This window comes from Poecilia formosa, unplaced genomic scaffold (assembly GCF_000485575.1).
Source record: "Poecilia formosa unplaced genomic scaffold, Poecilia_formosa-5.1.2 Scaffold500, whole genome shotgun sequence".
NCBI lineage: Eukaryota > Metazoa > Chordata > Actinopteri > Cyprinodontiformes > Poeciliidae > Poecilia > Poecilia formosa.
This window is the reverse complement of record NW_006800439.1, coordinates 351,131-369,028: the sequence shown is the minus strand read 5'-3', so window position 1 is coordinate 369,028 and position 17,898 is coordinate 351,131. Positions and strand designations below refer to the sequence as shown.

Sequence of the window (17,898 nt, the reverse complement as noted above, 5' to 3'; positions counted from 1 at the left end):
TTGAAATAAACTTTATTTATCTGATTATCTGTTCTCCTGGTGGTGTTCTGTATGTGGGTAAAGAAACTGGAACCCAACATGACATTTACAGTATCTTGCAGAAGGAATCTGACCTTAATATGCTCCATTTTCTCAGCTCTAATCCACAAACCTCAGTGTGTTTCATTTGGGCCATCTTTATGCAACAGGAAGCAATGCTAAAGTTGAAAATAGCTGTAACAGCGATTCAGATTCCACCTGACGTGGCAAAGTCTCAATCTAGTGGACGATAACAGGAACAGTAAGAAGCCCAAAGAAGATTTTTTTGGGTTGACAAAATGTCCTCCACTGCAAGGAAGGTCAGCTGCTTTGGCCTTTTGACCAAACATTTTACACATGCTCAAAGCCAAAGTTTAAAACAAATGCAAAAGGAAAACATTTTGTACCATGGTTGGTCAATCATCTTGAATCCAGGACCAGAAGGAAAAAATGGGGGGGGGGAAATTATCAGCAGAACAAAACAAAAAAAACTTTAATTGCAACAACACAATTTAAAGTCATACTGAACTTTGGAGTACACAGAAAAGAGCAATTACAACACTAAAACTTCAAACACTGAACTTTTTACTACAACAGCAAAGTCAAAGAAATTAAAATAAAAATTTTAACTGATAGATTATTGAATAGAACATTGTCAACATAAGACTAAACTATTTCTCTTGGGGGGAGGTGAGCCAACCTCACCCATCCAGCTAAGATCATCCCCTGGCCTTCCAACCCTAAACGAGTGCTGCCTCACCCCATGGTCCACGTAGATCTCCTCTCCCAGCTTGATGTCTCTTGTTGTTTTTATAAGGAGAAATGGGTCTGCCAGGCCTGGGAACTTCAAGACCTTTGGCATTGAAGTTTTTGGCAGAAAGGTTTATTGGTCAGCCAAACATGGCGAGCTGCGGATGACTGTCACACAGGTGGACCTGAGATTTTATGCAGAAGTCCTTGGTCCCCAGACTTGAAAAAGTAAATCTATGCATCTTGTCCCGCCTTCAGGGACCCCTCAAGCCGCCAGCCTTGGCAGCAATAGTGAATATTTTATGGTAGTCACATGCGATGGACCCCTTGATGAAAGTCCTGGTTGCAAAGAGTCATGTGGAAGATAAAAAAATATTTATGAATTTATTATTATTGTAATTACAGAAGTGTCATTTTCCAAAACAAGATCCAGGAACCGGGACTTGATATCCACCCACCTCTTCTGCTGACAGTCTTCTTGCTCTCCAAAATGACAAGTCCCGTTCACCTCTGGTCTTGGATGTGGCACATCAAGTCCTGGCTGGCTTTTGGGGTGCAGTGGATAGCGCTGCGCAGATCTCCAGGACCTCCTCTGCAGTGTTACAGTTCCCAGTTCAGTTGGACTTTGCAATGAAGCTCTCCACCTTGGCTAATATGGGCTTCTACTGGCTCCGTTTGGCCAGGAGACAGAAACTACCCATGCATGCGGTTAGAGCTGAATATAACATGCCCTGCATCAGAACCTGGTATGGTAGGGTCAGTAAGAGGAGGAAAACAAAAACAAACTCAATCAGGTGGTCCCGCCTCGTCTTAAACTGAATCAACTGCAACTTGTCAAAGAGGCTCCTTGTCAGGGGGGAATCTGGCCTCCACTTTCTTTTTAGGAGGCATCAGTCAGGGTTACCTAAAAGACTTGAGAGAAGTGCCCGGGTCTGTGTATCACTCACAGCTTCGCCTCCACCTTTTGGGCCTCAGAGGTTGTCTGTGGAGTTAAAGGAGATAAACCAAACACAAACATGGTTACCCCGAGATGAAATACACACACCCTGTTCAGCTTTAGGTTTCCACTCACAGGATGCAGGACTATTGCTTGTTTCCTATTCTGAAGATTGGAATTTTGATTGTGGAGTCCTTTTTTCATCACATTCTTTTATTTCCTTTTTAATTTATTTTCTAACTCAGTTTTTCTAACATGAAGCTTGATTCAGTCTTTATTCTCACTTGTGAGCCCTGCAAGGCGCTGGAACGGTTCAATGAGATGAGAACTACAAACATGTCCGCGAGTTTTACCCAGAATGCACTGTAGTTACTTAATTGCTCCTCTGAAGGCTGAGTGCTGTCTTAAAAACTCTGTTTTTTCACCAAGCTCTCTTAATTCTTTATAAACTCCTTTTCCTGATGTGAAGCTTGATGCAGCTTTTAATTTCACTTCTGAGCTTCTGCCAAAGGCTGGAACTACACAATAAGATTTGGACTACAAACATGTCTGCTTCATTTACCCATCATGCTTAGCGGTCGGACTTTAAATTAGCTTCTAGTTTGACCGTTTTGATACAAACCCTGTTAAACTTTGTAACATTGCATTCAGTATGAACTTCTCTTTTAAACTATATGGGTCAGAACGAGCTTTGAAACGATTTGACGATCGGTGAAGAACCGAACGGAAAATCAGACTTTGAGGTTGGGCCTTTAAATCGGCTTCTAGCTTAGCGGCCTTTACCCCCCAAAAAATTCATTTTTGACCGTTTTCCAAGCCCATTTCTGGTTAACCTTTTACTTAGGTATTTTATTTTTATTATTATATATTATATAAATATATTTATATTTTTTTTATTTTATTTGTGAGGGCATTGTAAAAATTTGGAACTGGTTGTATCACCTCGTTCCAGTTTTTTGCGACAGGAGGACTGGCTCAGAAAGGACATTTAAATTATAAGGTGAATCCCTTAAGCCTTGGGCTTGAAAGTACTTAGTGGAAATTGGGAGTAACCTCCTCCTCCCCGTGGCAATTAGAGCCCGAACATTGGATGAAGTTGACTTGAGGTGAAATGAGCTCATCCTGTGGCTAGCGACCTTAGGGAAAACGTTTCTTCATATTCTTTGTGACTTTCTGTGTTTTTCTAACCTTCTATCTGCTTCCTGTGGATTCATTTAGCTGTGATTGCTGTTTGTGGTCATTTCCTGTGTTTGGGGAGGCAGCCCGGTCTCTCTCTCTCTTTCTGCTGTGAGTTGGTACCAACATGTGTTTGTGTGTGTATTTTCATGGCTGTGTGTGTGCGCGTGCTTGGTTGCTTCGTTTGTCTCCAAGGCGGCAAGGCAAGTTTATTTATATAGCACTTTAAAACAGTACCACTGACCAAAGTGCTGTACAATCACAAGATTAATCAAATAAAAATCAAAATTAAAACACACTATAACCAACAATACAGTGACTTAAAACACTCCACAGGGTCGTGGTTCCACCGTTTATATCTGTTTCTATGTGAACCACCTTTGTGTCCATCTCCTGCTGTATGTTCCACCACGCGCTGCTGTCTGTCTGTGTGTCTGGCCAGTTGTTTATTCAGCATTGTTGGTGTGTGATCGGTGCCAGCGTGTTTCTCTGTCGCTGAAACTGGTGTGTGTGTATGTGTGTGTCCGCTCTGTCTGCGTTGTATTGAGGCTGTGCAGAGGATATTTGTGTTTTGTTAGGTGTTTTTTTATTTGTCTTCTGGTTGTGTTGGTGGACGGTGTATCACTATATGTTATGAAATATTATGAAATGGTTTTTGTTGGATGTTATATTGCTGAATTTCTGTTGGCGCATGGCCTGTTGGGACACATGGTTTTTGGGGGAAATGGATTCCTTTTCCCCTTTGGTTACTGATAGTACCGGCCTCTGTTTCCCAGAGCAGGGGGATGAGTGACCATTCAATTTGATGAGCATCAATAAACGATAAAATAAATCTAACAGGAAAGAAACTAAAGTGGACACAGCAATAAACCAGGAGAGGATAATATTAATCAGAGGAAACTAAATAGAAATGAATGAAGAATAAACTAAGAAACTAAAGTAAATACAGAGGAATAAACTGGTATGGCAAGACCTTTAGAGCAATAATTAATACAGAGACTGTATGGCAAGAATAAACAGACACTATTTCCAGATAAAAGGTGAAATAATATTGATGAAGTGCCATGGGTTTGTTGAGACCACATCTAGTACTGAGAATAAATATCTGATCTGATATCTGATCACTTATATTTTAATTAGATTTTATATATGTATTTCTTCAATATTATTTTTCATGTCAGTGTTAATGTCATGAGGCTGATGACTCCATGACACTTTCAATTTGACTCATTAGGATTTGATTAAGAACCAGATTTGTTCTTTGTAATTTCTGTCCAGTAAAACTATTAATCTATAATCAATAGACAGGTCTATATGAAGATATAATCCATGTTTCTCTCTCCTATTTGTACAGCATTAAAAGGAACTTTTGTTTTTCCACTGAAAGCTCTGGTTTGCACAGTAAATGCCATGTGGGTGAAATTTTATGGATGATACTCTGATGTCCCATTCTCCTGAAGGCAGCACAGAGCTGCACCACCAGAAGAGAAGAAGAGCTATGATTAATGTAGTTACAGTTCTATCCATGTTTTAATGCTGCAGAGCTCAGTCGGTTTGCTAATAGTTCAAAGTTTAAACTGGCATGTTGTTCATCTTTTATCTGGTAATTTTATCCAAGATTTAACAGCTAGAAAATGTTACAAAATAAGAATATTTTTTCCACTCTGATTGGCTGCTGTTAGGCCTACAGATTTTAACTTGAATGTTCATTGCATTTTTCATAGACGCCTGTGAAAATAATTTCTATTCCCATGGCTTTTTTGTTCTCGAGAAAATAATTTTTGATGATAAATACAGAAACAAGCATAAAAATCAAAACATCTACAATAGTGATAATAATATTAATGATAAAATAAAGGTCAGAGCAAAGTAGCCTACAGATTTTATAGTGTTCTGTTATAGAAAAAGAGGCAGATGCATGGAGTTAATCTATTGAGCAAATTTGTAGTTTTGAGCTCTTTAGTTCTCGGCAAAATATGTTATTGAGGTTAAATCTAAATTTATTAAATGTTTTATGGTGTATTAGCACCCATTAAACATGAGCTAACTATTTAGATAAGTTGGAGTTTCTAAAGTAATATGAAATAACTAAAATTTATGAATTGAATACACTAAACTTAACAATAATATCACATGTAAAATAGTTTATACAAAATGGTCTTTCCTAAAACATGGAAAGTGATCGTTGGATTGTTGCATCTCTCTTCATATGATTTAAAATAAGTTGTTTAACTAAGTCATCCAGGAAGGTCTAAACTAAATATTTACATCATTTAATAAATTTAGTTGTATCAAATTTCTCCCCAAAACTGAAAAAAATGCATTGATAAATATGATAAACACTATAAAAAGGGTAATTCACAATTCAATTAAATATTTTATAGGTTTTCAAAATAATAAATGGATCAAAGGTTAAAATGGTTGAAATTTTGGGATTTAAAACCATGATTAGAATAAAATAAGTCATTTGGATATTTAGTGACACAGTTAATGCACCTTCAATGCATACATTAAAATTAGGAAGACGCCTCTTAAGAAAATCACAGCAGCAAGCCGAGTTGCTTCGTTTTTGGCCGCACGATCGATTCCCAAAGGGACCTTTGTTTTCTCCTATTTTTGCATTTTGTTCATTTTTCTACTTTTTTCAGGTAATTAATGTCTGTTTTATGGTTTGGACTTCTTGATGGTTTGGGTGTGATGCTGATCTGTTTTTTCTATGCATTTAATTGTCTGAATAAAACTCGATATGTCTGAAGTTGAATGGCGACTGGTTGTTCTCTGTGTGGTTTCCACTGCGTACATGTGGAACTCTGGATTCGGGAGACTGGAGGAAAACAACGAGCAAAGAAGTTGAACAATTTTGATCCTCTAGATCAGGGGTGGCCAAGTCCAGTCCTCGAGAGCTACCATCCTGCAACTTTCAGATGCATCCCTGCTTCAACACACCTGAATCAAATGAATGGCTCGTTATCAGGCCTNATTTTATGCTATGTGTGCAATAAAGAAATCACTCATGGTCGAAGGATATTAGAGTAGCTCTGGTACATCAGTTCGGATTTATTGTGGAATATTCAGGGAGTTACTGACTTTAAAAAGCATGCCAGGGTTTAAGTAGCTGGAAAACTTAAGGGTAGATCTGAAAAAAATAATTGTATGAATCAATTATTGAAATGAACTTAAACTAATTTAGTAATCATTAACTGGAGTATATAGTAAATAGACTGAACTCGGGTCGATCTCGGCAGTAGGTGACAAACTGAACGCCACCATAAGGTTGAAACCAACACGTCCTCTTCTGATGCGCTTATCAAAAATATTCACTAAGATCCAAAAAATGTGTAACTTTATTAAATAATTTTTAAAAAATCAACAAAAAGTGTTCAAATTAATGACCCAACAAAAATAATGTCAGTAATTATTGCTTCAACAAAACGCAACAATCTGTGCGTTTTGGTTAAATTATAAAATACATTACAAAATTAAAAAAGGCGACTCGAAGACCGACTGACTAGCAGCGCATTAGTTTAAATCGGCTCACCAACCACCGCTGTGTTGAGCTTATTAATAATCGCGAAATAAACATGAAGCCTGAAAACCTAATATTGTAACGGACTGAACGTCATGTTTTAACGTAATCTCTGCTCGGCTTGCTGAGGTTCGAGTGGTTTTGAGTTGACCCCCTATTCGGGTTATTTTACCTTTGCTGTGGCGCCTTACAGCTGCTGTCATTTCTGAATGTTCAATAAAGACAAAATTGGACTAATTACCTCGTTTGTTTGTTTGCAAGCATACCTCACAATAAACATCAAATAGTACAAATATATTTCATTAAGTATCTAACAAACAAATGGCTCCTACCCTGATAACTATATTAAATTATTGTCCAATATAAAAATCCTAGTTTGGTGCTCTCTGGCATCTTGCTTTGAGCAAAGAGTCTGAGAGGATTTTCCTCCATCAAACATGCTATTAATGTTTGTCTCTTATTTAGTGGAAATATTGATGCTGATTAGACTTAATCCAAAATGACTTTTTCAGCCTTTATAGCTCCACTGTTGAGGCTCTAACATTCACAAAGGGTTAGGGTTGGCCTATTGAAATAAATTCCAGTCCAACATCTGGTTTGAGGTGATTCCTCTGGAACCTGTTGAAGGAAAAATATCCCAACTTCTTTTATCTGTTAAGATAAAACATGGGCTTTTATCTTAACGGTGCTCTTTGGTTCCTCCTCTCAGTCTGAAATTTCTCATATTGATGCCATTAAACCAAAGTTCAGATCTACCATAACTGATTGATACCTGCTGGCGTCAGGTTTGCAACCAGCTTCTGACTGAGAAACCAGTAACCTGCTCCCAGTGTCAGAATCTCACTGAGGAAGAAAATGGATTAGGTTTTCTATCACTCTATCTATATCTGCTATAACTGACGGATATTCACATATAAAATGAGTCAATGGAGTTTAATTTACAATTTTTATATCTTTGTGTAATGTAGTAGATCTCAGCTGGCTGGTGAGAGAAAAAGTAGATCTTGGTCTAAAAAGCTTGGGCACCCCCAACTTAACTGATATGGTGCTTCTTCAGTCATTTTGACCAGTCAAAACTCTATGCCACATTCACCCATCATAAACTCACACACAATGAGATGTGATGAGAAGAAGCTGGAATCAAACCTGCAACCTTCCAATTGGAGGACTATTACCAGCCCTGACACAATAAACATTAAATCAGTTAATCACGTGACAAATTAAGATGAGTTTAATAATTTCCATTTGCATAATTTATCTTTTTCCTAATTAAAAGATTTGTTAATCGGCATTTTCATGTATCTTTAATGTTTGACAAAATAAATATAAGTGGTTAAGTAAAAAATCTGCACAATGTGCAAATTTTGTTTTTAAGTGATCACTTGCCAGAATGATCGATCAAATACTCGATTACTAAAATAATAGTTGGCTATAGCCCTACTGAGGCAGTATTTGCTTTAGAAAAGTTGGAGAACCATTAGTCTATTATTTGATTTTATTATATCCATCCATCCATCCATTTTCTAACGCCTTTGTCCCTAGCAGGGTCAGGAGGGTTGCTGGTGCTCATCTCCAGCGAATGTTTTGGGCAAGAGGCAGGGTACACCCTGGACAGGCCACCAGTCTGTTGCAGGATTTTATTATATTGACAACACATTTCTGTGTAGTACTATTGTAAAGTACCTTGAGATGACCGAATGTGAACTGGTGCCATACTGACAAGCTGAACTTATCTACTTATTGCAGTTGTTATGTGTGTATGCTTTGGGTAATGATGGTTACCAGATGTGGAACTGTGGAAAATTGCTGTGCAGGCCAAATATCTGAAAGGAAATGTTTTAGCCCCACTGAGGATTTTCACTTGAACAATACATCTGGTGTGAAAGTAATCAGTACTAGTGACCTTATTTGTCTCACACCTTCTTCAGTTCTAATACCATATGAACTGAGGCTACCATGAATACAGAGTAGTTAGCATAGCCACTGATGATGGTGGACAAACAGTTATCAAGGGACTTACCGTTCCAGGCAAGTTCTAGGACACAAGCGTTATTGACTGCATTAAGACCATCTCCCTCTGCCTCAAGTGGAGGAGTTTAAGTAACTCGGGATCTTGTTCATGAATGAGGGAAAAAGGGAGCGGGAGATCAACAGGCAGATTGGTGCAGCGTCTACAGCAGTGGTCCCCAAAGTCAGTCCTCGAGGGCTGACTTTGTTTTAGTTTTAGTTCTCTCCCTGGTTTAACGCACCTGGATCAAATGATGGCCTAAGAAGAACATTGACATGCTGAAAAGGTTGTTACTACCACCAGGGAGAAAACTAAAGCATGCAGGATGCCGGCCCTCGAGGACCGACTTTGGGGACCACTGGTCTACAGTGAAGCGGGCGCTGTACCGGGCCGTCGTGGTGAAGAGAGAGCTGAGTCAAAAAGCGAAGCTCTCGATTTACCGGTCGATCTACGTTCCCACCCTCATCTATGGTCACGAGCTTTGGGTTGTGGCCGAAAGTACGAGGTCATGGATACAAGTGGCCCAAAATGGGTTTTCTCCGCAGGGTATCAGGACTCTCCCTTTGAGATGGGGTGAGAAGCTCGGCCATCCAGGAGGGACTCAGAGTAGAGCCACTGTTCTTTCACGTCGAGAGGAGCCAGTTGAGGCTCGGGCATCTGGTCAGGATGCCTCCTGGACGCCTCCCTGTATTGAGGATTAGAAAGGTGGCTATACTCTTAAATATCTAAGTAAAAGAAATGACGCACAGAGACGTAGTTCTTGCTGCTAGGCCATAGACGAGCTGGAGATTTATTACACTACCATGGATTCCTCTTTACAGTTTCTTCAGTTCAGTACAAAATCTTCATCGTCATCGTCTTGTCACATAAAATCTCCCCGAAGTCTTAATCTCGACCTGTTTTATACCTTTCCATCTTCATCAGTGTGTGTTGGAAAGTTTCAACCAATGGCATGCTACTGTTGTTTTGCAGAAAGATTCTGGCACGCTTTATACTGAGTGTGTATTGGACGACCTTTAAAATATTTTGGACCTCACGAACTTAACATCTGCTCCATTTCAGAATTGCTGAATAGGACAATTTATCTCAAATTGTTGATTTTATCTTGCACAAACAGACATCCTTTCCAGTAAATTCTGGCTCCATTTGCGCTTTGCACGCAAATGGAAGGAAAGAATTCGGTCAGGTTGACCTGGTGCGAAGCCAAAGTCTTCGCCGAGGCGCCAGTGTCTTTTTTCTGCCAAACAACTCCTTAGATAGTATTTCCGCTCTTACACCTGGTGAGGTGTTCCGGGCACGTCCCACCAGGAGGAGGCTCTGGGGAAGACCTGGAGGGACTATGTCTCTCAGCTGGCCTGGGAACGCCTTGGGATTCCCCCTGAGGAGCTGGAACAAGTGGCTAGGGAGAGGGAAGTCTGAACCTCCCTTCTTAGGCTGCTGCCCCAGTGACCCGACCCTGGATAAGCGGAAGAAGATGGATGGATGGATGAACTTAAAAAACAATGCTTAGACAACTTGACTCTTGTTAAATCAACTTCATGAATGTTAATTTCTGAGTTAAAACCAAAACAATTTTCTTGTTGATTTAAATTACATTTTCAAGGCAGCAGGTGAATTTTCATTTTCAAGCTAAACCACCTTCAAATGTTTTACAGTTTATGGGCGTAACAACCATGCAGTGAACTTTTCTACCACTTGTAGCTTTTAATGGGTATATCCAGATAAGAGTGACGAATGGCGCTGCATTAGTCTCCACCCCATTTATACCCCTGTCATATACCTGGGTACATTTCAAAACAGTCAAATTAGTCTTTCACATGTCTGAGGGAAGATTGAGCAGCAGGTTGGGGAGAGCAGTGCTTGTTATAGCTTGAGATTGTTAGTCTGTCAGGCACCTTTTCTAGCATTAAAAGGATTTTAAATCATAGGACAATGATGCCCAGATTGTTTGCACTTGTTTGGTAGACATGACTCAGATCACATTCAGTGGTACCTTATGGAAACATATTGTGGTTTAAGTTTTATGTTTTTATTCTGTAGGCATCCACTAATGGCTACCTGTGAAGACTCCCATCTGAAGTTCATCCAAACAATTAACAATTCTTTTTACTTTGAAGGTAGGTGATTACATACTTTTCTAATCTGTAAATCTATTTGGTTTTGATGCTGTTAGATACAAAACAGCACTTTAATTATGTTTTTCAATACTTGTACAGAGACCAGTTCTGCTCCATGTGAAACAGGTAGCTTATATATTAGTTTATATATTGGCTTGTTTCATATTTATTGACATCTGTGTAGTAAAGATGCAGTAGCAATGGTTATAACTTGTTTTCTATGAAATGCAGAGCTTTGTTCAGATGCTTTCAGGAGACGTGAACCTCCAATATCGATGTGGATCCAAAGCAAGGACCAAAAGTTTCTTGTTTTGAAAACTTCGGGAAAATTTGAATTTGAGGACAGGACAGTCCATGATCGAGGACAGCCTGGTAAGAGACGACAACTCCTCTGCTTTTGGCAGTGAGATCTTTGCAGAATTGCTTTCATTGATCCACACTGGAGTATTTTTGAGCTTGAATGGCCTAGTAAAAGTCACACAGTGAGTAATTAGATTTAGTCCAGACTTTGACTTGGTTACTATAAAACCTTCATCTTTTTTTGTTGAGTCAGTCAGAGGTGGACTTGCCGAAGGTGAGATGCAAGAAAGAGCAAAAAGGTTCAATTTCAAGGTGTCAACCTGCAAAGTCAAATTTCTTATAAGTTTTATTACATGTATAGTTTACTTAAGGTAACATAGTTATTTGATTGTGCTATAAAATGAAAAATACATAATGCCAGCACTTTAATACATTTTCTTCAATAGACCATTTAATTTTATACCAGAAACTGACATAAAAAAATATGGATTGACCAAAAAATTTGTTTATTACAAATTATTCTCCTTTTCATACTTTAGTGTCATACTTTGTGAAAATGTTCCACACAAATAGCATAAAAACACCTTGGAAAAACTGTTAACACTATAACTGTTTATTGAACTTTACACAATTCTTTAGCAGTTTTGATTAATCTTAATAGAGGGTCTGAAGAGTCACTTGAGGCTCCAGAGTCTACCTACAATCACCCCTAGGATTAGGGTGATTGTAGGTAGGCTCTCCAATTTCACAGACTGGTAAGTCACACCAGTGGAAACATGCAGAAGTTGCGCAGCAGCTTACAACAACCATAACATTATATAGGTTTTTCTTTTGATCATTGACAAGTATATAAATAATTTCCAACATACTATTTTTAATGAAGAGATTATCTAAAATATATTGACCTAATTTATCATGGCTTAATTCTCTTGGATAACCTGACATTAGTTACATATTGACATAATTTAGACATGAGGGAATAATACGTTGAAGTAGCTTCGATTTAGACACACTTACTTCAAAGGTTCAGACAGAGCAAAACTGCCTGATGTAAAAGCTGTGAAATTAAACACTTGTAAGGTCCACAACAAATCCCTGTAAATAATGCAAAAATGTCAGACAGAATTAACAAAAACATTTGATACAGTACTATAAATTAGTTCCATCCTTTTGTCAGGTATAGAAATGTGGTAAGATATTGTAATAACATACTGACTTAGTTGTCTTCTTGCACAGGTAAATTGTCCATTGACTGCAGGGTTTACCCCAGAAAACTTGCTAAACCCGAGGTTTTTTGTATTAAAATAAGTTAAATTGACAGAAAATGTAAAAATATAGCTGGGTAATTATGAGTTACGGGAAGACATCATCAATGAAATGCTATTTAAACCCATAACTATCGAGTCTTAAAAACAACAAATTAAAAGAAATACAATTAAAATAGATATCAATTATTTGCACTTCTGATAAATCCAATTTCAGCCAGCAGCTGCTTAAGACCCCCAGATAGAGAAATTTTACATTTACTGAGAATATCAACATTTATTTTATTTTTTAAATACAAACAAAAACCAGCAAGACTTAGCCTGGTAGAAGGGAAATTAAAGTCTGGAGGCCTGTCAAGTGTACGATACACTGGACTGCCACTAGAATTGAGCTACTTTGCACAGACGGAAAAAAAAGACAAACATCTACATGTATATAGTTGATGGAGATATACCCCAAATGATGAGCTGTAAATACAATGAATGGTGGTGTCACAACATACTAATAGGCTTGTCCATCAGTATTTATCTTGTCTCAAGACAAGCTAATCTTGATGCCTGAAGCCACCCACAGCATTTTGTAATGAGTATAAAATTAATAAATATATACCTTTTAACCCTAGAAAACACAAAAAATGTTCAACCTTTTAGTTGGTAGAAGTGTGCTGGAGATGAAAATGTTGTTTTTGTGACGTTTTTCAAAAAATGTTGTAATATTACATTTAGCTCTGGGTGTCATGAAGTGGGGTTTTGTTGATGAGGATTGAGGTGGTGAGACCCAGGGTGATCTCACCAGTGGTTAGGTGGAGAAATTGGTTTAATTACGTTCAAAGTTGTACACAACGCACAGGAACCACAGGTACGGAACGAGACACAATCACAAATTCAGGTAGACTCACAATGACAAGCTATGGACAAATCATGATTTAGGACACAGGGATAATCAGAAGAAGGAGAGACAGCTGGAAGCAATCAGGGGCTTGACAAGAGAACACAGGGACTAAATTAAACACAATACATATACAGAAAACCCACATCATTTATTTTCTTAAAAATGAAATCAGATTTTTTTTTTCCATGTCAAATTTGATTTTAGGCTTTTATTTAATTTTTTTTTCTCCCTATTCTTTCTTAAAAAGTAATGCTAAATTACATAAAATATTTTCAAAAACTTATTTTGATGTAAATCATCCCTTCTTTGAGTGAACTTGAATTCAAAATCCAGCTAAATAAAAGCTGAAAAATATGCTGATATGTGGATGGGAGGCCCTCGGTGGACAATTTAAAATACTTAGGAATACCAGATCCAGTTTTTTTGTGGCAATTAGTTGATAAAATGAATTGCCAGTGGTTTCAGTGGTTCTGTCAGTCAGGCCTTTCTTACATATGAAATTAGACTGTGTGCTGAGGTGCAGCTAATCGCATCACTGAATGTTTTTTTATTTATTTTGGGGGTGAATGGCATGGCAGAATTTCCCATAGGCTAAAGATAGACGACAAAATAACAAGGAAGGAATGTCTGCATCACAGACAAAAACTGCTGAATGTGTCATTTGCTTCATTGATTGCTTATCACTTTGCATCTGACCAGTACAAATTATGAATAATATTTAAAAACATGCTACCTTGGTACACATCAAAGTCACACATCATGCCAGATATGCAAGTTCTCACCCATTCTTGGAAGCCACATGGGTGTTATTTACATTTCATATATTGTTTGAAATTTTAAAAACAAATTTGGGAGTGGAGTAAAATGTTTGGGAGTGGAGCAGAATAGGTCTCTCTACTGGCACCAACCCAAAAAGTCTAGCCAGCATAGGGTGCAAATGCCACACCTGGCACTGATGAGCCGTTTCACATTTCCACTAAATTCTAATAGCATCCTCCAGGAATCTCAGTTCTAACAGATGATTGGACTAAACATGTCCAGTCAATCACAGAGATCTTACTCAGCCAAGTTTATCAGACTGTAGCAGTTTGTAACCCTGTGAAGGAATTATTAGTACATTTATTTCCCAGTAGCATTCCAAAACAGAACACTAGATTAGATAAGATACACTTTATTGTTTCCTAAGGAGCATCAGTAGATATGCTCCCCATCCAACATTAATGGATGGAGAGCACTCATTACTGTTGGATGCTCCTTAAGGATCATCCCTTCTGGGTCCTTCAGGGCCTTAATCCAGTATTAGTCCACTATTAAAAAGTATAATAGATTGAGTATCAATGACAGTGTGCCCAGTCCATAATGGCAGATCTATTCAGCCTAATTCTATGCTTTGTGCTCAGTATGACGTTATGCTTGATTTATTTTACATTATATTTAGAATTCGAAACTGAATTTTCTGAACCATTTGAAAGATTTGTTATAGTTTAAATTTACATGTTTAACCAAGTTAGTCAACCTATTATTTTTGTCAGTTTATTTATTATTTATTTATGTCTGTGTTTAAAAAAGAAGAAGAGACATTTTAAGTCAGTTTAGCACTCTTTTTATGTATTAGATTTGCATCGGTTGATGCTAAACCTCAGATATCCAAGTGAAAAAAGTGGGACGGTGTATCCCTAGGCAGAAGAATAGCAACCTGCAGGACATTGAAACACATTGCAATAAGACAAGAAATGTAACAGTGCAGACAAATTTCAACAAATGAGACAAATATATTAAAACATTGTATCTGGAATGAGGGACAATATAATTATGCCAAGATCACAACTATTGCATGTTCTGACACAGCACTACTTCACTGACTTTGTAATACAAACAAGTTGTTAAACAATTACAATTTTATCAGAGAGAAAATAAATAGGTACTACATAGGAAAAATAAGAAAACCATAAAAAAATAATCTAGACGTGTTAAGAAGCGAAATGGAATTTGGGAGAGAGGACTTTAAAAAACCTCTGTGGTGTTCTTCTGGAGGTAATAACTCAAACTTCAAACAGAACATGAGACGGTTTCTGTTTAATTACAGGGTCCTCATAGACAGACTGGAAGGGCAGAGGCTGAAAATTCAACCCAATTATTTTCAATGAGGTTTTCACTATATTGGCAAGTCTATTTTTAGACCCCACAGTAATCAATCCTCCCATGCCATGTCTAATAAGAATAGCGGCATAAAAGCTCTGCAAAAAATGCACAACAGATAGTTAACATGATCACTCTAGTGTAAAGTATGACAATAAGTTTTTATTTATTAAAGATCACATGATTGTGTGGTCTCAATTCAACAAGATCTAAGGTAATTTCTTTAATTTTACCTGAATTCAACATGAACTTATTATTCCACCAGATTATTATTATTATTATTTTTATTTTTTTTTTTTAAATATGTCTAAGTAGAAACATAAAATGATGAAAAAGTTTCCAGGTTTGGATTCTTCTGGGCCTTAGTCCAACACTTCTGCTGTGCAGGTCACTTAGAAAACATCTTGATTATACTTGTTTTTTCTTTCAGATTGCCAATTTGAAATCCAGATTTATCAGGACTCATTATCTAACAAATATCAGTCAGTCATGCTCTACGTCTGTGCTGATGGTGAGAAAATGATGATATCCTGCAAAGATTACAAGGAAGTGTGTCCAGAGCCCATGGTGAGTACATTCTTTTCAGTGGTTCTGTCAGTCAGGACTTTCTTGCATGTAAAATGAGACTGTATGCTGAGGTGCAGCTAATCGTATCACTGTGAGTGAAAAATAATGGCAGAGTGATTTGAAAGAAGATAAACACCTTCACTGTTACTCAGCAGCATAACAACATGAAACCTAACCAGTTTTCCCACTTCTGTCATTGCTAGGATCCCAAAGTCCTGAAGATGATTAAAGCAGCGGAACACAAGGCTCTGTTCCGGTGGAAATGTATCTCCACTGGCAAATACAAGTTTGAATCCACCATGTACCCAGGTTTCTTCCTGGCATTCGAGCATGTGGAGGACATGCCTTGCCTGCATAAACTAATTCTGCGTCATGGATCCATGGATGAAGTGGATGAGAGTGGGATTTTTTATGTAAATAAATGCAGTCCATAATAATTTCTCTTGGGAAAATATAACATTCACTAGCCACTTTATTAAAGGGATAGTGAGTTTCTTTCTTTCTTCTGCTACTACTAACATTATATGTAGATTATTATTTTTCTGTCATTATGATCATTTGTTTATTTGATTTGGTCGGGTTGTTATTTATAACTGTCATTATTATTATGGGTTAGTAAATATGGTTGTTCACAACATGAGTCATTTTGTAAGAATTTTGTTTTTATACACTATAGTCCATTTGTTGGTTCTTTAACAGTAAATTGAATAGGAATATGAATACCATGTTTTAAATTACTCATTTCCAATAATTACTGAGTCAATGAGTGATATATTAAGATTGAGATGAAGAGAAGGACTAAATAAATGTTCGCTATTTTGTTCTTGGTTTTGTTTGCTTATGTTTTCTCTTGTCCTACTGATGACTTGTTTCCTAAAACCATTTTGAAATGAACACATGAGTACAAATAGGTTAGCCTTATCAGCTTACCTAGGTTAGAGCCCTGTTCTTTCAGAACTGTCTTATTTCTTTGTAGCGTAGATTCAACAGGCTGAGAGAACCCTTTGTCAGAATTTGGTCCACATTAGCGTGACAGCATAAATCACTTTGGCAGCAGAGCATCCATGATGCGAATCTCCTGTTGCTCCAAAGACACTGGAGGCTGCTGAACAACTATCATTATTACCGAACAAAAATAAACACCCCATGCAAATATTGTTGCGTTGTTGTGGAGTTAACTGTAAATAAGCATTTGCTGACATTTTATTGTACAAAAGTAATATTTTTCTTGATTTGTGAACAATTTTTAATCCAATTTGCTTCTCAGTGAGCATTACACAGTGCATGGGTAGGGCATGTCCAGTGGGTAATCAGAAAAAATGAGTAAAAACTGGACAATCCTTGAACTGGACAATAAAAGGCCACCCCAAAACATCACATTTTGTCACAAGTCATAAAGCCAGAGATGTCACAAATTATGCAGGAGCGTGCCATTGGCATGTTGTATGCAGGGATGTCCACCAGAGCAGTAGCTGCAAGGCTCAATGTCCACAATCGGACCATTGGCCGTCTAAGAGTTGGTTTCCAACAGACTGTCAAAAATAGTCTGCAAATCGACCTCATCCTTGTCAGCCACATCTGACCACTCCAGCACAAAATCGCCACATCGTCTAAGAATCGGCTAAGACCAGTGACACAACAGACGCATCACACCTCAGACTGTCCATAACCGCCTACGAGAAGCCAACTTGGTCAAAATCAAATTCCTGAACCTGACCCCCCCATCATATTCAAAGGACTATCAATCTGCTACAAATGGCCAAACCACGATGATATCAGTGCTGATATGAAGATCAGTAATTACTGAAAGTATATTTTGAGTTTCTCTATATATTGCGTAACCCAAATGATCATAAAAGTCATGTATGAGATGGGCCGTTTATATTTTTGCTCAGTATACTTTCTCTGATTGTTGTGAAGATTGAGACAGTGTTGTCAAACTGTTGGGTGGGTAACAAACACTGACAATAAAAAAATACTCACCCCCTTGGATGTATTAGCCTTGTTTGTTGTTTTTACAAATCAACTGTGCTCAACATTTTCAGGTAATGGAGTAAAAAAAATCTCTAAAACACTGAACATCTCCTGGAAATCTATTCTCAGGAAAGGGAAGGAATATGGTTCATGTGTCAATTTGTCTAGGTCAGATGGTCCTCACAGCCTGAGAGAAAATGAGAGAGCACCAGGTTATGACAACACTGAA

The 17,898-nt window shown here is 37.7% G+C and overlaps 1 protein-coding gene across 1 annotated transcript; it reads left to right on the top strand.

The window, feature by feature from the left end:
• The first annotated feature begins 5,260 nt into the window (after window positions 1-5,260).
• Window positions 5,261-17,685, top strand: LOC103156789 (interleukin-18-like). Its single transcript, XM_007578962.2, has 6 exons — window positions 5,261-5,265; window positions 10,456-10,532; window positions 10,632-10,658; window positions 10,764-10,904; window positions 15,559-15,695; window positions 15,899-17,685. Exons 2-6 carry the CDS (start codon window positions 10,466-10,468, stop codon window positions 16,127-16,129), a joined length of 603 nt encoding a protein of 200 aa, XP_007579024.1. The 5' UTR covers window positions 5,261-5,265; window positions 10,456-10,465; the 3' UTR covers window positions 16,130-17,685.
• Window positions 17,686-17,898: the final 213 nt, after the last annotated feature.

Excerpts from the sequence above, each read along its gene's own strand:
- LOC103156789 (XM_007578962.2), top strand. The coding sequence starts at position 10,466 with ATGGCTACCTGTGAAGACTCCCATCTGAAGTTCATCCAAACAATTAAC. Across the intron at positions 10,533-10,631 it reads CAATTCTTTTTACTTTGAAG|AGACCAGTTCTGCTCCATGT; the intron begins GTAGGTGATTAC and ends ATACTTGTACAG. Across the intron at positions 10,659-10,763 it reads TTCTGCTCCATGTGAAACAG|AGCTTTGTTCAGATGCTTTC; the intron begins GTAGCTTATATA and ends TATGAAATGCAG.